Source organism: Alternaria infectoria, assembly GCF_024043175.1.
Source record: "Alternaria infectoria strain BMP 0036 chromosome Unknown scaffold_7, whole genome shotgun sequence".
Classification (NCBI taxonomy): Eukaryota; Fungi; Ascomycota; class Dothideomycetes; order Pleosporales; family Pleosporaceae; genus Alternaria; species Alternaria infectoria.
Genome location: NW_026250696.1, coordinates 267,134 through 289,742, shown reverse-complemented (window position 1 = coordinate 289,742; position 22,609 = coordinate 267,134). Strand labels below are relative to the sequence as shown.

Here is a 22,609-nt window from a genome sequence, read left to right as displayed (position 1 = left end):
GCGTGTATCTGGGAGCGTGAATGGCTACCGCATAGTATCCGGAGCTGTGACTATGCGTGTGACCCGCTATGCTGCCCGCAGAGGGTGAATGAACCCTGCATGCCCACGCCAATTACCCATGTCAGCTTATCGATAGGCTCGTTGCTAGGCCATCCCATTGACAACACCAAACAACGCGACGACCAGCGACATCTCCAAAACGAATATACGCACCATGGTATGCTGGACCCTTGGGAATTGTATGAATTCGACTAACCCAGATATGCAGTCTACAACACCCACGCCCTACAAGCCCTCGCCCCTCTCCTTCAACAGCCCGCGCCAGTCGCCCTTCCGCAGACCAGGCTCCATCAGGGAGAGCTCACCGTCTACCCTGCGACCGTCGACACCGAACAGTTCGCCTCTCAAACCGAAAGAGACTCCGACGTCCCCTGCGCAAACCCCCAACCGTCTGTCCATCGGGGGCAACCCATCGCAAAACCCGCCATCCTGGCTGAACACACGGGGGACGACGGGCACCCCAGAAGCGCCCAATTCGCCTTCTAGAAATCTCTCGCCTGGACGCAATGTCTCGCCAACGCGGAATGTCTCCTCGTCTTCGCAGATGACGGTGCGCCCTCTGAGCACATCATCTATCGCAGCCAAGTTTGAGGCCGCCGGGAGGGACGACGCACCACCGCCTCTGTTTAGCAGAAAGAAGTCACCACCTGTCGAGAACATCGAGCCAATTGAGAGCCTCAAGCCAGCCGAGATTTATACTCCAGTTGAGGAGCCCAAGCCGGTCGAGACACACAAGCCAGTCGAGACGTTTAAGCCAGTCGAAACCTACAAACCAGTCGAAACCTTCAAGCCTGCCGAAACATACAAACCGGTCGAGACGTACAAGCCAGCAGAGCGCACAGCACGACCAGCACCCATGCAACGAATGGCCTCTAGCGACGCCCTCTCCAAACTGCCCCCACCCCTCCTCCACAGCATGCGCGAGTCCTTCAGCGTCATGGACCGCGACGACGACGGCCACGTCAACCCCGCCGACGTCGCAGACATGCTCTCCCAACTTGGTCTCTCAGCCACCCCCTCCCAGCTCTCCACCTACTTCAACGGCGCACAATCCATCAACCTAGCCACCTACCTGACAACGCTCTCCGACCTCCTCGGCAACCTCTCCCACCAGAACGAACTGACCGCCGCGTTCGAAGCATTTGATGACAACGACGATGGGCAGATTGATTTGGCGGAGTTGAAGGACGCGCTGTTGCATACTGCGCCTGAAGCTGGCGAGAGGAAGTTGACGGAGAGGGAGATTGATATGGCTATTGAGGGGTTTAGTGGGCGGAGGGCTTTTGCTAAGGGAGGGAAGAGTTTGGGTAATAGGACTGAAGTGTTTAGATGGCAGGAGTTCATGTCTAGTTTGACAGGTGGAAATGGTAATGGTGGGGAGAACGGCGAGGGGGCTGCTGCGCCGGCGTAGATATATCCACGGGAGGCAAGTGCAATTGTGTTTTGTTGAGAGTTTGGACTTTGGGTTTATGCGCAAGGAAGTGCTGTTTTATGTATACCAATGAGTATTTGATTTATGCACGAGCAGCGCATGTTGTTCAGCATATATGTCTACGTTTTGTGTGTACTTTTGAGTTGGTATCTCACCTCTTCTGCTAGAATGGTAGTATTCTCAAGCTCAATGCATGTTCATGAAAGAATAGTTTATTACTGAGCTACTGGTGAGCTCGGTTTAAATGTAGACCAAATGCACAACTCCCAAGAACTGATACTAGTCGGACTCTTCCAATCGACTTCTCCCAAGGACCGCGGCAGCAAACAAAGCAATCGCTTTTGAACGTGCTTAATTCCCGCTGTGGCCCAGCAGCCACGCTCAGATCCTTTGAAGATCGAAGTCGATTTCCTCCACCCAGTTTTAAGTGAAACCCCCAATTTTGGCCTTTTTGTCACCTTCCTCCTCACCCGCCACAGTCCTGTACGCATCTCTGCGGGCCTCCCTCGTTTCGATTTCATTTTCTGTGAACTCCAGGTCAACCCGCCCTTTTGAAGTCAGGCACCTGTCTCTTCGAAGTTTGGTGTAGCGTTCTATGTCTTCTGACAGCTTGTGGTCTGTATCTGGGTCATGGACGGGTTGACGTTTTGACGTGCGGTCAATGCAGTGGATGATCGCATCGACGATGACGGCAGGTGAAATGTTTGTTGTTGTCCCGATGGGGAGAGACGATGGTATTTCGCGTATGATGCCGGCCTCTTTGAGTTCTCTTATCTCCTTGGCCGTAAGATCAACGCGGGGAGGTGGGCTTGTTTCTATGTCTGAACCCCATGTCTGCCACCCGGGTGCGGTGCAGTCTGCGGTAAACAAGTAACTTTTTTCGTTTCTCGTGTTTGGCTTGAAAATGTCAAGGGAGTGAGTGGAGCCGTCTGTTCCGGCAAGATTCTTATAGATATAATAACCGACGCAGGCTGGGTTGAGATGTTAGACATTGCTTTGTATGTATTGCAAGTGGATGTGAGACCCAGAAGTCCTCACCAATCAGAACTTACTCAAAACGTCACTGAGATTAACCTGTTTTCTTTCGAAAGTTCGTGCATTTGCTCTGCCATGCCAGCCCTCGAACCACACCGTACCTTCAACTAAGTCGATATGCAATGTTCCGACATCGCATTTGGAGAAAGGATTTGTACGGAAACATGTCATGTACAGATGAGATGGCCATGATGAAGAGTTGTGTGAACTCTTTGCGAGTTTGTGTGGCTTCGGCTGCTCGACTTCCTCTGTCGCTTTGCGTTTGAGGCCAATCTCTTTGTTGACAGTTGGCGAGAAGAGATCGGGGTCCTCCTTTGGAAGCTTGAGCGTGATCGTAGGCTTGATTGTAGGCTTGACGGGGCGGGTTTCCGTTGTCGATATGATGCTAAGACCAGACGCTGGAGGCTGAACGTTGCGTTTCGGCATGGGGTCGGTGCTCACTGTCTGGATTCTGCCGATCGACATTTCGGGTGGCACACCTTCCACGACTCTGCAGCCTGTCGATGCCTCAGGCATTGTCTGCGTGAAAGCACATGCAGTCATGCTGCCCGTTTTGGAGCCTTCCAAGCCTTGGAATTGCCAGTCTACGACTCCGCCATGCTCGCCTTCGAAGGTTATTCTGAGGGCTCCATCGTTCTTGAACAGTCGTAGACTCAGTCCTACGGCGCTTGTCTCGGGACCGGATTCGAGTATTGCGACGGTCTCGTCATCGATTTCGTCCACACCGTCTTCGAAATCTTCCTCATTCAGTACATACACCTTTGGCTTCCTGTTGGGGCGTTCGTGAAGCAGAGTCAATGTGCCTGATTGTAGGTCGTGGATGTAGAGTGCAAGTCCAATAAACTTGACAAGGAAGGCTCTCATCTTCGTAGTTTTCTTGTCTCTGTGACTGGGACGGTGGAAGTTTACTTATTGGAAGTTTGAGGATCAGTAGGTTAGAAACTTTGCTGAGTGCGTCTCGAAAAGCGAAAGTAATGAGTGAGTTATTAACAAGTGAGAAGAGTAGAAGAAAACTCAGATATAAGAAGTAGAGGGCCAGAGGCTCCGCTGTCACTTAGATTTCTCTCACCTGAAGGGCGGAGTTCGTCTCTCATCGTAGACCTGTATTTTACCTGCCTACGTCCCTCATGACCAAGGCGCGAGGTCTAGATGGTGAAAGAATTGGCCATGATACCGACCCGGACATGATGTCACTCTAGGACGATGTGTATGTCGGATAGGATCAAGCATTACCATACCTTCCCGAACTCGTGAAACGAAAACCACAGTCGTTACTTCCTATGCTCTACAAATCTGAACCGGGTTACGTTCGGCGATGTATGTTCGGGCTGATGACACAACAGACCAGCCTCTTTCTTTCTCAAGCCGGCCGAATCGATCCCGAGACGGGCCATGAACAATGACGGTGAGCAAAGATGGGAAACAAAGAACATGTTGGTCCATTAGGAGCCGTTGCCGTGGTTCATGCATGGATGGAGGCCTTGAGAACCCTGTAGCTAGCGTAGGCTGGACACGTCCGGTGGCTCCTGCCATTGGAGGGCAGCACACGTGATGTACAACACATCGGCGCGGATTAGAAAGCTCCAAAAAATGCCATCCAGTCGTTGGATAATGGCTGTGAATAGTGTTGAAATAGGCCTGAAAGCGGCTAGCACTGGTGAGCTGGCCGAAAGAGGTCGCAGCTATAATATGTCATCGGGCGCCCATTGGTTTAGACGTTGCAGCACAGACGCAGTTCGCGCGCTGCATGAGCGATTGGAGAGCTTCCACCATTTTATATCTTGACCCGACCCCTCCTCACATCCCACCGTTGCTCCATACCGAACATGAGTGGCCCGGGAGAAAATCGGTACGTCTGAGACAATGCGCACGCGAAGCTGTGTGAGCTCATGTATACTGACGACTGGTACAGCTGGCGGCGGCAGGGTCAAGCCAACCGCAACTCCAACTCGGGCGCAAACACCCCCACCAAGGACAATGCAGGCCGGCAGCAGGCCATGCCAGCGCCCACGGGGAACGTATGGGGAGCCAAGCAGGGGAAGGGATCAGGCCCCGCGGCTGCACCAGCTCAAGCGCAGCCCGACCAGCACGTACCCGTGAAGGAGTTCAATGCGAACGAGGTCAGGGACTTCCTCAAGAAGAGTACGTCTATGGCATTGCTGGAACACGATATGGCATGAGCTAATCGATTGCAGAATACCTTGAGAGCACAGCCAGTACGAACCTCTCCAACACTCGCGCGCATGTCCAGAGGACTAACATGCTTTCAGACCAACCCTCGGTATACCACAAGGTCCCCGGTGACTCTGTTCCAACCCGAAGCACTGGCGCATGGGGCAAAGGAGGTAAGGCGCCATCGAACCACCACTGAGACTGGCATACTGACAGAGACCAGGCACCATGACACACCTCATGCCGACCGGCCAGGACTTTTTTACACAGCTGAAGAAGCAGATCGCCAGTCTCGAGCAGACCAAACCCGCGCAATAATCGCATACACACCCGATATCCATTTCAGCGGCATTATGAGGGCATTACAGGAGTTCTGTGGGCATTGAGTTGCATGGGTGCTATATGGCAGTACCTATAGCGGCATGAGTAAGGTCATGTTCAGGCGTCTTGGAGTTTGTGAGCGTGTTTCGGCCCAGCTTAGGATGATCGCACGCGATACCCATCTTGAAAGTGTTTGGGATTGAGGTTACACAGCATTGGAGAGCGTTCGGACGTAAAAGGTCGTATTGTCTGACATGTGTCTGAGTCAAAACGTGCTATCAGCTATGAAGAATCCACAGTCGTTACTATATCAGACACGACTGCTGCATACTAGTATATGAGTGAAATACGAGCGTCATCGTATCAAGGTCACCTGCTACTGGGATACCCATACCCCTTTCACTCGTGCAAAGAAGGGTCCACAAGCCTTTGCGCAAGCCACTAATTCCAAACACACGGCAAGCGTCAACAAACACCAGGCTCGACGGCTGGACGGCAACCGAGGCTCCATCGTTGTTATTTCGCACGCCCTCACTGCACGCGCTCTATCGCTAAGCGGCACAAGCCACTTATCATCACGCATCATAGCACTTGGTACCTGAGGCGCATTTCCGCAGCCGCAGCCAAGGCCGCACCGTCGCTGAAGGTCTGAGGCCGTCAAGACGCCGATACCCCGCCACAGGACCTCCTATCCCAGCGCAATTACATAGACTTTTGGCGGCTTGTTAGGGCAGAGCCGCGTCGTGCAGGTGCTGCGAGGCTGACGCGCATTGCGCGCCCTGGATCACGGTTCACTCCCGCGTAGATCTCCGACTGGGGACTCCTAATGCGGTCCGCCTTTGTTCATTTCCGCGACTTCACGAGCCTTCGACGTGTTCGGAACACCGGCGACTATCGCAATACCACGACAACGCCATGTCGTCCCCTCCCAGCACTCCCACCCAGCGGCCTGCATCTTCGCACCGCCGACACCCCTCCAGTCTAGACATGTCACTCAACACCTCGTCGAGACGGCAGTCCTTCACCCGCCGCAACTCTGGCTACTCGCCCATAACGCCGCGCTCATCGCAAGATTTCGAACACAGCCCCGCGCACCAATTCGATGGCGGAGGAGACAGCAATGGCTTGGGCAACTTGGCCGACGAGCTCGGCGAGATGTACGACGATGACGACGAGGGCATGGAGGGCGAATACGGCGAGGAACTGGACGAAGCACAAGACGAGAACATCGGCACGGCTGTAGAGCACGACGGCTCTTATGGAGTCGACAGCGCAGCTAGTCTCAACGGTGTACGGGATAGTGGGGTTGCCATGCAGGACTCGTCTCCGGCGCGCCTCAGTCCAGGGTCGGCCGTTAAGACGAAAAAGCACACAAGGCAACGGTCGCTGTACGACGGCTCCGACTACGGTGACGACTCTGACCTGGAAAATGAGGGCATCTCGCCCGCGCTCGACGCGCGGATGGCTGCTATCGAGAGTCTGGCACGGAGAGGCATGGAGGAGAATGGGAGCGCATCCGACGAGGTGGTGAAGAGGGTCACACAACAACTCCGAGATCTTGGCAGCCAGATTGCTATGGAGAACGGAGCGACGAGGTAAGTTCCAATTCGCAGGCGTGTCCAGTCATATCGCTAACAAACCCCAGACTAAAGACTGCCCATGAGGCTCTGACAACGCATCTGACACACCAATCGCGTACCCTTACGTCCATCGCCGTTTCCTTCTCAGGCCCGTTCGCCATCCTTCCTGACCCGGAAGACATCGACGAACTTCTCCCCATCATACAGTCCACACTGGAGCTGCTACCCCACCCTTCCGCCGATCCGCTCGTTGCCATCTCCCACCTTACCCACTCGAGCCGCGAACTCATCCAACACCTCTCAAACGTTAGCGATACCCTACACATGTCACGGCAAACAACCGCAAATGCAGCCAGAAGGCTCAAGGTCAGCAAAGAACAGCTGCAAGACTGGAAACGCGACAACGAGAAGACGCAAGAAGGACAGGAATATATCGAGCATGGGGACTGGGACCGGCGGCTCAAAGAGAGGGAGGCGAAACGGGCATGTGCGAACGTGCTGGATGGGTTTGAGGACGTCTGTGGACAGTGGAGGAAGAGACTCTGCGAGGGTCTGGGCGTCGCGAGTGCGTAGATCCTCCCTGCGTGTCTCTCTGGGCTGTTCCACCTCAGCGAGTCTTTTGCAGGGCTCACGACTGACCCAGTACAGGCGCGGATGTCCCGGACGAGGACGCATATATTCGCCCTTCTTGGCATCCTTCCTCCGCCAGCACAGCGCCGGAACCGCCGGCAGAGTCAGACTGGTCCGACTGCACTCCAGTGAAGGCAGCGCCCAAGAAGCCGACTCAACAAACCAGCACAGACTCGATGTTTCCAAACTCTTCGGATGAGATGCATTGAATCATCACTTTTTTTTCCCTATGTTGTATTTGTTGCATTGATATGGCATGGCAGTAAGGTGTTTTTGGCGGCGGCAACTGATAGATGGAGAACCTGGTAATACCCCATTTATATCTATAGCTTCAGGACAAGCGCATGTCTCATTTGTAGGAGTTGGGGGCCTTTTGATAGATGAAGAATGAAAGGCATTACAGTATTGCAGGTGGGAAGTCGCTTTTGGAAGTTATGGTCGTTGGGATTATGCTAACTAGAAGATTTGACAACAGCGACAGATGATACAGCTCAGGCTAGCTTCCGAATCGAGCTCACGTCGCTTACTCCGGTACCTTCGACTACCTTCGCCTCGATGACCTCGTACACAGGCACCTCCTCGAGTCTCTCGACGATGTGATGCAGCGTTGGCAGCGCCTTCCAATCCAGAGCGTCGAAAGAAATTTCAGCCGAGCTCGCCTTCAACGTCCGCTCGACCTTCTTCTCCACTGTCTTCGCATCCTCCTCACCCGGCAGAAAAGCGGTGTATTCCACATCCGTCTGCCCGCGCTCCTTACTACCCATGTTACCAGTAGCCGGTACATACTTGTGCAACAAAAGGCCCTCGTCCTTCGGAAGAGGAGGAGAGAGTCTTGGCGCCTCACCATTCGTTGCAGAATGTTCCTGCAGCCCGGACAGTGACATGCTGCAGAACTTGGATGACATCCAGCCTGCGTCGAGCGTCCACTTGCCGTCGTCACTCTTCACATCGAGCTCGGCGAAGAGCTTGGGGAAGCCTAGCTCCTCCCTTCCACTCAGTATGGGATCAGCCAGGTTCTCGAAGAGGACAGGCAGGTATGTGCCCGTCACCGTCTCGCCATCCGCTTTCGTGTGCTGGATGCCGTGGATGTACAGCCCGAAATGACTGTATCCTCTACCACCAAGCCACTCGAGATTGTCTAGCTGCGTCACCGCGAAACTCGCATAGCAAGCTGTATCGGCAACCGCAAACTTCAACTTCTCTGTCGGCAACAGGTTCTCCAACACAGTCCGGCTCGTCTTGAACTTGATACTAGCAGTCTTAAACGTAGCCTTCGACCCATCTCTCGGCCGTCCAGCGAAGTCCTGTCGCGGGCCCGGCATCGGACCAAAAGCCGTGGGCATCCGCCAGAACAAGCCTTTCTTGTTCTCCCACTCCCATTTGCGGAGCATTTGGCTGGAGTAGTCCCATTCGTCGTGGCCGAAGTTGTAGTTTGTGAACTTGTGGGGGTCGACTGGTGGGCCGCTGCCGAGGTCTTTTCCTGCTACGCGGGAGTACTCTTGGATGGTGGAGGCGCGTTCGTATCTGCATTTTTCGTAGAGCTTGAGGCGGGCGGGGATGGAGTCGAGGGGTGTGCCGAGGGGGAGCATGACGGCGAGGGAAGCGGCGTCTTCGATGGCTTGGCCTGCGCCTTGTCCTTGGTCTGGGATGTGGTCAGTTTGATTCTCGTTACGATGATGAAGCAAGAACGAAGCTTACGAGGTGTGAATGGATGTGCCGCGTCGCCAATGAGCACCAGCTTCTCATCTGTCCAGGTCGGCAGTTGGTCCATGTCCAGCAACTCCCACACCTTCAACGTCTCCTCGTCCGCCATACCCAGCAACTTGAGTATCGCAGGCTCAAAGTCCTTGTACACATCCAACATCTTGTTCAAGTTACCCTGGTTTTGCCAGTCACTGCTACCTGGCTCTTTCGGGTCAATCTGACTCTCAGACGTCGGATGAATACAAACAAAGTTCAACAACGTATTGTTAGAGGTCGGATACACAACCACTCTGCGATCCCTCGCAAAGATCATAATAAGATGGCCCTCCTTCTCCGCAAACTTGCGCGTCATCTCATCATCCAGCGCCCGCTGCCTGGGAATCAGGAAACGGAACGCGCTCTTCCCACTCCCAAACGTCTTGATATTCTCCGCACCAGGAATCCGGGGTCGTGTCTTGGAATGCACGCCATCTGCGCCGACAACAACGTCGCTCTGGATCTTCTCTCCATCTTCTAGTACGACAATACCCGCCTTGGCATCAACATCCACGACCTTCGCCCTCAATCTGAGAACAGCCGGCTTCCCCTCCCCCTCCTCACACGTAGCCAACCTCTTCAGCTCACTGTGCAGACTCACGCGATGCCCAAGTTGCCAGGGATGCTGCCACCGCGCCGCATCGTGCTCGAGCGGCACGGTAAAGAGTTCCTTGCCATTCGGCAGCATCTGCGTCATCAGACGACACGCTACCGCGCCTTGGGCTTCTGGGACCATGCCCATGCGGCGGAGGAGGCCGTTGGCATTAGGTGCTAAGTGCACGGCTGCACCGAGTTCGTTGGCGAAACGAGAGGCTTCGAGGAGGGTTACTGTGTGTCCGCGTTGACGCAGGAAGATGGCTGCGCTGAGCCCGCCGATGCCAGCGCCGCATATTGTTATCTTGAGGGGTTGTGGGTATGGGGGTGTGTGCCCGTTGATACCATTTGTACCGTTGGTACCGTTCGTGAAGTCCATGATGGGTGTGTACGAGAGAAGCGTTGCAAGATGCTTGAAGTTGCAACAGCACAGTATGAGAAGAAAGCGAAGAGTATGTCTCAAGCCCCAGAAGAAACTTGTCTAGATAGCTCTGCCAACTAGATCCATTCTACTTCTGCCGGTTCACAAATCGTGTTTGCCTTGATGATCGGTTCAAGATGGGGATGGGCCCTCCACTTCCCGGCGCTTTGGGTGGGCATACGGGTTAGTATGGGTGGGTTGGTTGTAGACTGATGCAGGGCAACTGCGAACGCGCTTCTCGGAGTCCGAAGAAAGATTACTATCGGCGGAGTGAAATGTCAGGCTAAATGCGATGTGGATGGGTGGTGGTTGGTGGCGTATGCTGACTGAGCCGAGGATGCGCGTATGTGGTGTTCGCTGCATGTATGTCATGAGGGATGCCTGAACGAGATCGACATGCGCGTTGGGGGATATGCTTTGAAATGAATCATAATGGTAGCGAAACGTTTCACAACAGATTGCAGCAGTATCATGCTTGGAGAAAAGAATTGAGAATTGCGAGCGCCGGAGAAATGTCGTTCTATGTACACCAAGTCCCTCACCACTCCCCACCAATCTTGTATCCAACATTCCAGAATCGCCCCACGGTATTCCGCCACGCTTTGGACATTGTCTGCGTGGTTATCAGCATGCATGCCCTCCTAATCCAGCTCAAATACTCACGGATTCCAAGAACACGCCTGTGAACATGACTCCGACAAACGCTTGTTCAATGCCGTTCAAATAGACTCTCCGCTCGCTCTGGTCGAGTTCGTGGTTGATCGGGCGGTACGCAGGCACACGGCGATGTTCCGTCGGCCAGTCGCTAGGGTTCTGCTGCGATTGCGTTGACGACGTATTCGGTGCTGGATGCGCATTGAGGCTTGTATCGAGTCCTTCACTTTGTTCCCCGCTGTGATGGAGATCGTAGTCTGCGAGTGTGGCCTCGAGGTTGTAGTGGATCGGGTTGGCGGTGGTTGTTACAGACATGTTGACAGCGATGGCGAACTTGGTGGGACAAAGATGGGCGACGACGTCTATGGTTTCAATCAACAATATTACTACCCCGAGAGACGTGAGATGGAAGTACGCGTCCCTCGCGGTCCGAAAGTTGGAGACACGCGGAGAAGCTGGGGCAGGGGTCGCAATCGTCGGAATGTGGGGGAAATTCATCGCGCCCGCGTACTGTCGGCAGCATTGCCGGCGCAAATGGGCTGACTGCCGTGTCAGAACATCCGTACACCTCCTAGAGCTTACATTACATATCGCAGTCTGGAGGACATTTCTTCTGGAAAATCTTTGTTGTTGTTCAGTCTGTTCCTACCATTCGTAATGTCGTCACCCATCACCCCCGAAGTTGCGCTGGCCAATCTGCAGGCGACTGCGCTTACTGCCCGCTGCCACAACGCTCTCTTCCGTCTCAAACAACTCAAATCGCTGCACGATGCGCTGCGCAACAACAGCAATGCAATCGCAGATGCTCTGAAGCAAGATACGCACGTGTCTGATGAAGAGGCGATCACCGAGGTTGCGCTTGCCCTAGATGTGGTCAAGGAGCACTATGGCTCGATTGATGCGGCCAAAGAGCTGGAAGCCGAGTACAGAATCACCAATGGCAAAGATGCTAGTGATAAGAGAGAACCTTGGGGCGTTGCGTATATCGAGCCTCAAAGAAGTCACACGCCATTCTTTTCGGTCATTGCACCTTTGAGCGCTGGTCTCGCAACCGGCAGCTGTATAGCACTGAAGGTCAGTTTTCTGCAGCCTTCAATCCGGAACGTCATCTAACAATATTGCAGCTCGAAAACAACCTTCGCGCACTCCCTTCTCTGCTCCGAAAGCTGCTTGACGAAGCCCTCGAATCAGATACCTTTGCTGTCATCTCCTCCGACCCTCCTTCAGACTCACTATCAGCCTGTCTACAAGTATTCCAAGAGACACAAGTCAGCTCGCCAACATACACACAACTCGTATCACCACGAAACAAAATCGTCGCAGTTGTGGACCGCACAGCAGATCTCGCATCAGCAGCCGAGCAACTAGTAACAGCACGCTTCGCCTTCGGTGGAACATCACCATATGCACCCGACGTCGTCCTCGTCAACGAGTTCATCAAGAAAGAGTTCCTAGAGCACGTTCTTCGACACTCTCTCCCCTTCCTGGCTGGATCCAGTGGCGTGTCAAACGGCTCAACCAACACAAGAGAACACAAGAAGTCTTCACGTGTAGCAGAGACCTTCCAAGTGCTCACAGATAGCAAGTCCTGGAAGCTAAACACCATAACACAAGGCGACAACGGCGCCGTCGTCGAGCTCTCCAACCTCTCCTCGCTACCAACCAAGTCCCCACAGCCCGTCTTCTGCGTCTCAGCAATCACATCTTTGGAACATGCCATCAGCCTCGTTGAGGACGATTTGGAGCCCCAACAGAGTCTGCTGGCTGCATACCACTTCGGCACCCCGTCTACGGGCAAGTACCTCTCACAGTTCGTCAACGCCGACGCGTCATTCACGAACAACATCCCCTTCCGTCTGCTTCTCGGCCCGGCTGCTCCATCTTTCCAGCCCGTCGATGTAGAGAAGCGATACACAGCCCAGCACTTCACTCGTATCTCGCCCGCATACATCGCAGCGCCTGCTTCGCAAGCGACAATGTCAAAGGTTCTGTCGGGTAAGGACTCGAAGAAGGCGGCAGCTGAGCTTCTTAGCAAAGCGACGCAGGAGATCAAGGAGAAGAAGCGCGCTGAGTCAATCGCGATTGGATACTTTGAGCAGGGTATCTTTATCGGGTTGGGTGTTTATGGTATTCCTATTTTGACATGTATTGGCTCGGCGCTTTTCTTTGGTGTGCGGGCGGGCTTGAGGAGGTGGGCTTTTGTTTGAGTTCGGGGTGTAATATAGATTGAATGGTACTGCGCATTCGTACAGAGAGCTAGCTTATCGTGTTAGGTGATTGTCGTGATGCGCTAATTATGAAGTTGGCAGAGCGATGCTCGCTGGTCATCAAGAACACTGACAGCAGACTTAGGAGAAAGAGCTAGAATTACGGTGCACTTGAACATCACGAGGAACATCAGAGAAGACACGTTTAATGAAGACGTTGATCCGAGATTGTACACTACGTAATACAGTGAGCACTAACGGGGCTACTCAGCAATGATTACCCCAGGTCTGCATCTCTCATTACAAACCCGCGCCCTCGGGAACCCACTTGGCAGTCCAGATCCTCAACCGCTTCCCCCAGATCAACATGGGAATCGTCAACAACCCAAACACACCCATCAACATACCAAAGATACCAAACGGCTCCGCAGCACCCTGATGCGTAACCCACTCGCCGACAAAGAACGTCCACGCGAAACTAATGATAGCTCGCACACACGTAACAGCAACGAAGCAGTCTCCAGCCAGCACCCCATAGGATTCAATCAGATAGTTGAAGCCAACGGATGGCGCTTGCATAAGACCCAGAGCGACAAGTCCGAATCCGAATTGGAGGCCCACCCAGCCTGTAGGCGAAGGGTTCTGTGCTACGAAACCGAAGATAAGAGCGCCGATTGTAGCGAGAGCTAAAGCGGGGAGCGCGGTGACGAGACGAGACTCAGGTTCCGAGAAGCCGTGGAGATCTTTCTTTGCAAGGCGCTTGGTTGCGAAGTCGGCGATGAGGTAGGTGTAGATCTGGAAATATGTATTAGTAAACGCTAACGCTGAAGCAGGGTTATAGGAACTTACGCATCCGAGAAGAGCGCCAAAGATACCGCCGATGTTGATGAGTCCGACGTTCTTTCCCCACAGATAAGGCGGCGCGGCAACGAGTTGCGGGCCTACACTCGACATGGTGACGATGAGACCGACGAGTCCGGCGTACCATCCTGATACTAGCCATACACCCGGTAGCCTGAGCGTCTTGTATGGAGCGAGGAAGTTTTGCACGAGGCCAGGGCGGTAAGACCAGAGTCGAAGAGACTTAGCGTATGAGTAAGACGGGTAAGAAGACGGGGAAGCGGCATCTGCGACGACGACTCTCTCCTTGGTTTCAACGGTTTGCTTGTCAGGGTCGTCGGAGAAGGTGACGGTGGTGGATTTGCGGTCGTAGAGGGTTTCGGCTTGGAAGAATAGGCAAAGGACGAATGTGATGGCCGAGAGGAGCACGTTCATCCAATGGAGCCAAGAGAGGCCCATGTCTGCGACGATATAGCCACCCGCGACGGCGCCTACGAGGGAGCCGAAGGACAACATGACCGTGTATATGGCCTGTGGACGTTCTGTTAGTGCCAGTCTACTCGAAAGATGTGGAAAAGAAGACTTACCAAAGCACGTCCACGCTGATGCACAAAGAAGATCTCACCAACAACATCCGGGCTCACAGCATCAGCCGGCCCACCCCCAATACCCATGAAGATCCTCGCAGCCACCAGGCTGTTGAAGCTAGTCGCAAGACCAGCCCACATACTCGAGAAAATCAGGAGCAACAAGCTTCCCAGAACAACTGGGCGGCGACCGAACGTGTTCGCCAGCGGCACCCACCACAAGTTCGACGCGCCCAGCATGAGAATGTTGCACGCGATGAAGTACGTTAACTGGGAGAACGTCTTTGGCGGGAAGCCAAACACGCCCGTGGACGCGTAGATGGGCAATGCACTCGAGATGGAGGCACTGGTGAAGTTTACCACGAATGGATGTATCGACATGACGGCCAGGACTGCGAGCTTGCGCCACATGGGCAGATTGAGAGGATCCGCTGGGTCGGCGGATGGCTGAGGCACAAGGCGAATTTCATCGTGATTTGTTTGCGACGCCGTCCATTCGAGATGTTCTGATAGTAGGTTCATTAGCAAGAAAGACGTTCAGGGGAGTTGGTGATATCTTACCAACGAGAGTTGCGGTCCCTGGCGGTCGGGCATTCTTCACCTCCTCTTTCGAGATGCTGAACGCCTGCTTTAGAGAAGTCATCGCGATGAATCAGTAAAATTGTGATGATTCTAGCCGAGCAAGAAAACCGCGGAGATGATCATGCGATGCCAACGATATCCAACAACAGTGGTGTTTGCGGCCATGGTACTCCAATCTAAATAGACCGCACGGTCGAACCGTTGAACAACACGCCTTTGCAAGGCACGTCGGTGTGTTACGCCTGGCATCTCGCCGTCGACAAATCAGACAGGCTTCAAAACGCCTCACAACACTATCATTGGACGCTTGGACTCCGTCGCATCCCCAGTCTGGGGTAACTCGGAATGTGGAGGCGACCAAGACCATCTGGATACGGCCAAGATTTGCGGGGTTTGCATCTGGAGAAAGCTAGTTGCAGCGGATTGTGCAAGGGAGCAGCTAACATGACGGCGCGAGATCGAGTTTGGAATCCTTGGATCTGACCTTTTCCGGCTGTGCGGTGGAAGGATGCAGCGAGATGCATTGGCATGTGGAGAACGGATGGGGAACGTGCGCGGCTTTGCTGCAAGTGACAGTATTGTCTTGGCGTGATGAGCAAGCATGGGCATTTACGTGCGTAAGAACCATCCAGAGCGCTGGGCTCGAGGTCGGCACGAAGGATTGATGGTCTTGATCGCTATTCACAGGCTTGAAGCGGGAGTCGTCCATTCGCATGGGCTGGCTCTCGGGGGTTGAATTCAACCGAACATCTCATAGATGAGATATGACTATTACCAAATGTTGATGAAGTATACCAATGCGCCGGCGCTTCATGAAATCCTACATATAGTCGTACATGCGCGAGTTTAAATTACCATCATACATGCTGACTTGCTCATTTGATGGCAGATCGCAGGCCTTCCAGCAATTGCACCAGGTTACCGACCAGCGGCGGAGAAGGTTCTGATGCGTCATGATGCGCTCGAAGCAGTTGTGTCAAGCCGTCCATGACTCCACAAACATCGCTCAAATGGGTGGGATGTTGTGATCCGGAATTTTTGATGGCTGGAATACCACGATCTAGAGTGATGAACTTGCGGGCGCTCAACGAGTCGTCCCCGTTGAGCACAACAGCCGTGTCGATCTGTTCTGTTGTTACGGATCGTCTGAGAAAGCCGTAAACCCATAGTATGAGCCCCGCATGATACACCGCAATGGCGTTGAAGTTACTGAGCAGAGCTTTTGGTAGCACCTCAGCGGCGCGCAAGATCTGACCAGCGTGCCATAGCGCTTGACGCGCTGAGGGAGTCTTTGCCCAGTCTCGAAGACCCGGGTACGCGCTGCGTGCTTCTTCTTGCCCTTCGATACCCGCGAAGAGCTGAATGTCATCGAGAGGTGCATTGAGATGAACTAGCAACATCTCCAGTGTTATCTCAACGCTCTTAGTCATGGGAGGTGTGCTGAGCCTGAAATCTTCCAGCTGCTTTGTGAGCTCTTGGTAGCGCGACGACAGAATGAGGCTGTTGGTTGACAGCGACTGTGACCTAGATGTCAAGGCGCACATCTGACGATATTCCCATATTGGACCCCACATCAGGTACAGATAAGTCGAACTGGCATAGTCGTGTTGAGTGAGGTGCTCCAGATCAAGTAGGCATTCGGTCGCTGATGGTCGCTTCGCAGTTGCCGATGCGTCATTCAGATACGCCATTTTCCAGTTTGCAGCGGATTTGGCCTGCCATAATGAATTCGGACTCGGCAAGGGTAATTGCATCTCCGCGTAGGAAAGCAGTGGTGGCTTGAGCAATGCCATCGACGACTGCCGATCGAATTCGAAGGCGCGATGAACCAAGCGAAGAAAGCACTCTTGGTTAACCCAACTCAGCCATTTGTCTTCCAAAAGAGAGCCCTGATCGTCAGGAGACGGACTGATCTCCTTCCAAGTCGAACGACGGAAGCGGCCACCACGGCGAAGCATCGTCATCAGCGGCTGGAGAAAGCTCTCTGCAATCTCCATCTTCCGGCTGATGCCACTCCACATACCAACTTTGAGTTGCAGCAGGAACGTCTGCAAGTGTTGAAGATCTCTGATAGCTGTGTTGTCCTCTTCGAATGATTTGGACTGCCCTAACCTGGAAGCCTCATGCAGAGCGTAGCCCAGCTTTCGCAAGGATACGTCAGGAAGAGTGGACGCTCCAGCAGACACGACAGAAGCAAGCAACTCCGGATTCAACTTCGAAGGTGAAAAAGTGGGGAGGTGAAACCACGTTGGCGCGTCTATCGATGGCGAAGAGAGGAAATACTGGATCAGGCCGTCGAGTAATTCCATACTGGGAAATGCCGATGCAATACGTTTGACGTTCTCTCGGCTACAGGTGTCGAGAACCAAAGCCATCAACCGGTCGCGGCTGGCACGTGGTAGTCTAGAGGCAAAGTCAGTATATACTTATTGTAAGCCTTAAGCGCGGATCTAGTCTTACTTCTCTGCCACGACGCGGCGGTGTGTGAAGTTAGAACGTCTATAACCGTCCTTCTCTGTATCCGGGACAGCCAAGTTGACTTGTTCCGCAGTGGGGTTCCTGGACCGTTGGGGAAGATAACGCCAGATGCTCTGCTTGAATGCTTCCGCCCTTACAGGAGCCGTATCAGTCTCGGGTACGGGTTGCTCAGCGCCATGGGCGTCCGTAGATGGTGTGTCAGCAGCGAACGGGACCTGGAAGTTGTATTGGTCAAGGAGACCGAGATCAAGGTCGGTCAATCCAACATCTAGATCGAAACTGAGGTCCATGATACCCCGTGGAGTTGCCTGACCAGACAGGAACGCTTCAAACGGGGGCATGCTGCGGAAATAGTCTGGCAAGAAGGGATTGTGCCCTGGCGTGTTATCAAAGTGCGCAATCGAATTATCGAAGAAAGGCATGGATGCGCTCGGGTCTTCGTAGTTTTGGTTCATCGCGACAAGGCCGCCGCCGTTGTTGGGCGGTGGTGGCTGCATGTCGCCCATACCTGCTGTCCTTGTCTCGAGATCGCCAGAAGCTACGGAGTGTCGGTGCATTGTATTTGCGTCGGTAACGACTAGGGTCGCGTGGTTGTGAAATGGTTCTGGGGTCTCTGAAGTCGTAGATGCAGATGTATTGACGCTGCCGCTGTGAGCCGGCAGCGATGAGGGGTAATCGAAGCCATTCGACAAATCGAGCAGATCCTGCGCCGCATGAACTGCATCAATCTCATGTATGTCGTTTTCGTCTGTAACCGGGACTTCAGGTACCCGGCAGGGTATCTTCTTCTTCTTGCATCGACTGCATGGCTTCTCGTCTTCGCAGCGGAGATGGCTTTGGGAGCAAGCTTCGCAGGCCTGAACGACCCTGGTATCGCGAGCGATTTCGCGCTTTTGTCGCTTGCTTGCAGGCTCTGTGTCGTGATTTGTTACATGTCTTTTGAGTAGATCTCTGTAACATGTCAGCGGAGTATAACTTTTTGCATGCAATAAAGCACTCACATTCGCGCAAAGCCTTTAGAACACACGGGGCAGATGTAAGGCTTAGATTTCGTATCTGTCAGTGCTGGATTAGCATGGCGAATGGGACATAATGAACATCATATGCGAACAAGATGCTCAAGACGCGAAAAAGCAGTTCTTTCGGCGCGAGTCAACGACGCGAACGCGTCTGACGCCATTATGACGGCCAACTAGCTTCAATTGCAAGTAGTCAGGCACACGGCTGACGGACCACATTGTTCACTAATTCTAAAAGCACTTACGCGCCCTCACGTGCCTCGTAAGGTGATCCGCTCTCGTGAAGGACCGTTTGCAGGTGCTACACTGGAATAGGCGTGGTGGTTCGGCTTCTGCACTGGCTAGCTGGACATTTGCTGATGTCGGGGCAGTCTGCATGCTGAGGTGCTATCGGGTGGCTTCGAAGAACGATGGCATCGGGACGGAGGGACAGAGGAAAGTGGAGGGAAGCTGGAGATAAGGTTGTGGGTGGAGAGGAATGCGGAGATCGACAGGACACGGGCGTGCCTTCTTCCCCTCGGCTAGACGCTCGGCCGCTCCTCCAACCCTCCCCACATCACGACTTTTGCCGCCGTAAGCACCTGGGACTGCCTATACAGCGCTGATCATAATGGGTAAAGCTTCCAGTGAAGCCGCGTGTTGGACACGACGTTTGCCAATTTGGCCGTGTGATATCAATATCGCGACAAGTCCGCCACAACCTCGCGACACGGACATCTAACCTGATCATCTACTATCTTGGTCATCCCTTCCAACTCAGTCTACGGCTGAAACAACACACCGCAATGGCGCCACCCGTACACTTCTTCTCCCATGGCTCAACAATGATGTTGGGCGAGGAATCCCAATCCGCCACCTATTGGAAAGCCTGCGGCGACGAAGCCCTCTCCCACGGCTTTAAAGGCGTGATTATGATGGGCGCGCATTGGGACGCCCGCGGCGTAAACCGCATCGACGTAGCCATGAACCCCAAGCCCATCAAATCGCCCGTCGCATACGTCCACCCCCGCAAATACAAAGACTACGAGCTCGTCCCCGATCTCGAGAGCGGAAAGAAGTGCATAGCAGCGCTGAGAGAAAAGGGCATCGATGCGCGACCGAATGAGACCTTTGACTGGATCCACGACACATACTTGATTCTCATTAGGATGTTTCCTGAGAAATGCCCTCCAACAACGATCATCAGTATGAACTCGCGATTCGACCCACATCTGCACGCGCGTGTGGGTAACATCTTGGCCAAGTTCCGCGACGAGGGCTACCTGATCATCGGGACGGGTGGCGCGGTACACAACCTATACAGAAATCACTGGGCACAGATGCTGAGGTATTCGGACAACTTTGCCCAGCCCTACCCACCAGAGGCTCCGATGCTGGAGTTCCGCCAGAGTGTTGAGGACGTCTTTGTTCGCTGCTGTAGGAAGGATGCGAAGAAGGGTAGTCTGACTCGTGGTATTACAAGGTTGATGAAACATCCCATGTTCAGGGATGCGCATGCCACCGACGATCACTATATGGCGGCGTGCTTTGTGGCTGGGGTTGTTGACGGGAGCAAGAGGGATGGCGACGAGTGTGTGCTTGGGGCTGAGGATTGGGAGTTGGTGAACATGTGCAACAGCCAGTTTACTGTCGGAAGATGGGAGTAGAAATTTTGAGTACTATATATATCCAATTCACTTCTTGTCGCATAATGACTATCACACAACAGTGTTACTCCCAACGAGTTTGCGATCTCACGTCCTGCCATACTTGAAGACTTTGATCAACGCTGTTCTTCATCGTTAGTGTTCCGCATCGTATGTTTGTGCTTATGCGACTTACGTCAAACACATGATTCTGCGAAAACGGTGAAGACAAGTTGATGCAATAACATCCGAACTTCCATTGCAACAACATATCTACTGATCTATTTAGGTGGCACAACCGGCAGAGTGACATAGTTCACAGCCTTCTCGCTAAAATGCAAATGATTCCATCCCGCAAATTTCTCCTCGCTCCTGTCCTCAGGATGATTGTGTTGGAAGATACCACTACCTTGTGTATCACCGCTGCTAATCTCGAACACGATCTTGCCACCCTTCTCAACAATGACATTGGTCGGCCAGACCTCCACATCCACGGCATAGACGTCGCCGGGTATGACGGGCTGCACATCCGTGCTGAAGTAGTCTCTCCATGGGAGGTATTCGCGGTGCTTGGGGTGGTCTGGGTTGGTCTTGCGGAAGCTGACGCGCAGCCAGCCCTTGGCGAGGGGAATGGGATCGCCTGCTGTGCCGGTGTAGTAGACTTCTTTGCCTTCGGGCGAGATGTAACGTAGTGTGAGGAAGAGGTCGATGTCGGATGGCGTTACACCGTTGGAGTGCGCTGAGAGGGAGACGTTCAGATGTGCGACGATGTGGCCGGTAATCTCAGTCTCTTCCTCGAATGGTGCAGTGGTGAACTGGAGAAGCTTGGGGTTGTCAAGGGTGCCAAGCGCCTCATACGACAGCTTCTGTGGCCTGTTGGTGATAGGCTGAACCTGGGTCAGAGTCTGGGATGGTGTGAGGTAGAACTTCGAATAACGTGTTCGCGCAATGGGCCACTCGTTCTCCGTTCGTCGTTCATACACCTTTTCTTTCTCGGCGTCGTTGAAGCCAATGTCGCCTTTACGCAGGACCATGTCAACAGGAGGAAGCTTGCCCTTGACAGACCATCCAACTCTGTCATCGCCTTTGAGGAAAGCATCGAGGAAGCTTCGTTGTATCTCGACTTCCTCCTTGTAGTAGAATGGCAAGTCGTGCCTTCCCGTGATCATCCGTAGGTACTTGAACTCAGAACCCGCATGTGCGTAGCCTTCGATGTTTCCGCGGAGATGGAGCAGAATGCCGCCCCAGTTGCCGACCGAGAGCAGCGGTACTTCGATGTCGCTCATGTCGTACTCTTTGCTTGCATAGTATAATTCGTCGCGGTACTTGAACGCGGCGGTATCGATCGTCTGGTCTTGTCGGTTCTTTGCGCGTACTTCTTCTGAGAGGTTACCATCGACGGTGTCTGGTCCCCAATTGCGCTCGGCACGACCTGGGCGACCATACTGGTTCGTGATGACCTGGCGATTCCTGGTAAGAGTCGAGTTAGTATCTGAAGTTTAGCAGATTGCGAGAAATACTTACCACCAGAAGTCGATGAACTTGTTGCTCAAAATACCTCCATGGCGGCATCGATCACGGTAGTAATCGCTCATGCCCTCCCATGGAATGACTGCGGCCAGTCCCTTGGGCTTGCGCGCTGCCACACGCCACTGGGATCCAGCATAGTAGCTGATACCGAGCAGGCCGACCTTTCCAGAAGACCACGGCTGCTCAGCAGCCCACTCGACGACATCGAAGAAAGCCTCGCTTGTTCCGCGCGACATGGTGTCCAAGAAGCCTGGAGACTGGCCCAAGCCGCGTTCGTCGGCGCGCACGATGATGTAGTCATGCTTCGTCCAGAAACCTGGGTCTGGCGTCTCCCATGCTGAGTGATCAGAGTGATGTTCGGGGTTGACTTCGGCGAACGACTTTCCGTGAAAGCTGGAGGTGTTAGCTGCTGCACGGCTGAGAGCCTCCGTTTGGACTTACTCCTTGTAGTGGATATCCTTTCCATACGGTCCGTACGTCACCAGCACAGGAAGCTTCGTGCCCTCCTTCGTGGACTTCGGCCGGTACACGTTGCATCGAATGATGCCTTTTGAGGATGTCTTCAGCGGCACTGCGACATTCTGCTCGTACATGTAGGGAAACGACGACTCGTCAATCGAGTAAGCATCTTTGATTTCTAGCTGGTCAGACATTTTGTGTAGCTGGTACTTGGGAAGGAGGAAACATACTTCATCCAGCATTTGGATATATACATCATATTGCGACGCGTAGTGGATGCTCGTGCCGACAACGCGCCGCTGGTAAGGTGCGGCGGCAGTGTTCGAGGGGCACGTTCGGAATGTGGAGGTGCCGCCTTCCAATTGGCGCGTTACCTAAGTTGACCTTCCACGATTACAGACACGCGAACAGGTGGAACACGCCTTCTTACAGACCCAACATCTGGCACCTGGTCTGAACTCGTACGAGCTTTTCATTTTTTGTTGCCTCGGGACAATTGATCAGCCGGCGTCAGCCGAGCTTTCGCTCCCTGTACTAACAATGCCATTTCAACTTGGGCCATAAAGGGCAGTCGTATGCCGCACTCACGATGTCAGGAAATTTAATTGAAGCTACATATGGCACAGCACGGCTCAGAGCAAGA

At 53.6% G+C, this 22,609-nt stretch overlaps 11 protein-coding genes across 11 annotated transcripts; 5 read left to right on the top strand and 6 right to left on the bottom strand.

The window, feature by feature from the left end:
- Positions 1 to 214: 214 nt before the first annotated feature.
- Positions 215 to 1,471, top strand: J4E92_004978 (uncharacterized protein; the record flags this gene model as incomplete). The annotated part of the gene is made up of 2 exons (XM_051496362.1): positions 215 to 217; positions 269 to 1,471. 2 exons carry the CDS (start codon positions 215 to 217, stop codon positions 1,469 to 1,471), a joined length of 1,206 nt encoding a protein of 401 aa, XP_051353082.1.
- Positions 1,472 to 2,533: 1,062 nt separating this feature from the next.
- On the bottom strand, positions 2,534 to 3,391 carry J4E92_004977 (uncharacterized protein; the record flags this gene model as incomplete). The annotated part of the gene is made up of 1 exon (XM_051496361.1): positions 2,534 to 3,391. The coding sequence occupies one exon, from the start codon at positions 3,389 to 3,391 to the stop codon at positions 2,534 to 2,536; it is 858 nt and encodes a 285-aa protein (XP_051353081.1).
- A 962-nt stretch (positions 3,392 to 4,353) lies between these two features.
- Positions 4,354 to 5,017, top strand: J4E92_004976 (uncharacterized protein; the record flags this gene model as incomplete). Its single annotated transcript, XM_051496360.1, has 5 exons — positions 4,354 to 4,376; positions 4,440 to 4,669; positions 4,723 to 4,743; positions 4,798 to 4,872; positions 4,923 to 5,017. The coding sequence occupies 5 exons, from the start codon at positions 4,354 to 4,356 to the stop codon at positions 5,015 to 5,017; spliced, it is 444 nt and encodes a 147-aa protein (XP_051353080.1).
- Positions 5,018 to 5,935: 918 nt separating this feature from the next.
- J4E92_004975 (uncharacterized protein) lies at positions 5,936 to 7,173 on the top strand (the record flags this gene model as incomplete). The annotated part of the gene is made up of 2 exons (XM_051496359.1): positions 5,936 to 6,615; positions 6,666 to 7,173. 2 exons carry the CDS (start codon positions 5,936 to 5,938, stop codon positions 7,171 to 7,173), a joined length of 1,188 nt encoding a protein of 395 aa, XP_051353079.1.
- Positions 7,174 to 7,721: 548 nt separating this feature from the next.
- On the bottom strand, positions 7,722 to 9,943 carry J4E92_004974 (uncharacterized protein; the record flags this gene model as incomplete). Its single annotated transcript, XM_051496358.1, has 2 exons — positions 7,722 to 8,872; positions 8,929 to 9,943. The coding sequence occupies 2 exons, from the start codon at positions 9,941 to 9,943 to the stop codon at positions 7,722 to 7,724; spliced, it is 2,166 nt and encodes a 721-aa protein (XP_051353078.1).
- Positions 9,944 to 10,523: 580 nt separating this feature from the next.
- J4E92_004973 (uncharacterized protein) lies at positions 10,524 to 10,954 on the bottom strand (the record flags this gene model as incomplete). The annotated part of the gene is made up of 2 exons (XM_051496357.1): positions 10,524 to 10,598; positions 10,649 to 10,954. 2 exons carry the CDS (start codon positions 10,952 to 10,954, stop codon positions 10,524 to 10,526), a joined length of 381 nt encoding a protein of 126 aa, XP_051353077.1.
- A 342-nt stretch (positions 10,955 to 11,296) lies between these two features.
- J4E92_004972 (uncharacterized protein) lies at positions 11,297 to 12,846 on the top strand (the record flags this gene model as incomplete). The annotated part of the gene is made up of 2 exons (XM_051496356.1): positions 11,297 to 11,713; positions 11,764 to 12,846. 2 exons carry the CDS (start codon positions 11,297 to 11,299, stop codon positions 12,844 to 12,846), a joined length of 1,500 nt encoding a protein of 499 aa, XP_051353076.1.
- A 300-nt stretch (positions 12,847 to 13,146) lies between these two features.
- J4E92_004971 (uncharacterized protein) lies at positions 13,147 to 14,916 on the bottom strand (the record flags this gene model as incomplete). Its single annotated transcript, XM_051496355.1, has 4 exons — positions 13,147 to 13,641; positions 13,696 to 14,217; positions 14,274 to 14,779; positions 14,835 to 14,916. 4 exons carry the CDS (start codon positions 14,914 to 14,916, stop codon positions 13,147 to 13,149), a joined length of 1,605 nt encoding a protein of 534 aa, XP_051353075.1.
- Positions 14,917 to 15,730: 814 nt separating this feature from the next.
- On the bottom strand, positions 15,731 to 18,730 carry J4E92_004970 (uncharacterized protein; the record flags this gene model as incomplete). The annotated part of the gene is made up of 4 exons (XM_051496354.1): positions 15,731 to 17,204; positions 17,316 to 18,284; positions 18,335 to 18,389; positions 18,598 to 18,730. The coding sequence occupies 4 exons, from the start codon at positions 18,728 to 18,730 to the stop codon at positions 15,731 to 15,733; spliced, it is 2,631 nt and encodes an 876-aa protein (XP_051353074.1).
- A 407-nt stretch (positions 18,731 to 19,137) lies between these two features.
- Positions 19,138 to 19,998, top strand: J4E92_004969 (uncharacterized protein; the record flags this gene model as incomplete). The annotated part of the gene is made up of 1 exon (XM_051496353.1): positions 19,138 to 19,998. One exon carries the CDS (start codon positions 19,138 to 19,140, stop codon positions 19,996 to 19,998), a length of 861 nt encoding a protein of 286 aa, XP_051353073.1.
- A 260-nt stretch (positions 19,999 to 20,258) lies between these two features.
- On the bottom strand, positions 20,259 to 22,160 carry J4E92_004968 (uncharacterized protein; the record flags this gene model as incomplete). The annotated part of the gene is made up of 3 exons (XM_051496352.1): positions 20,259 to 21,447; positions 21,502 to 21,900; positions 21,949 to 22,160. 3 exons carry the CDS (start codon positions 22,158 to 22,160, stop codon positions 20,259 to 20,261), a joined length of 1,800 nt encoding a protein of 599 aa, XP_051353072.1.
- Positions 22,161 to 22,609: the final 449 nt, after the last annotated feature.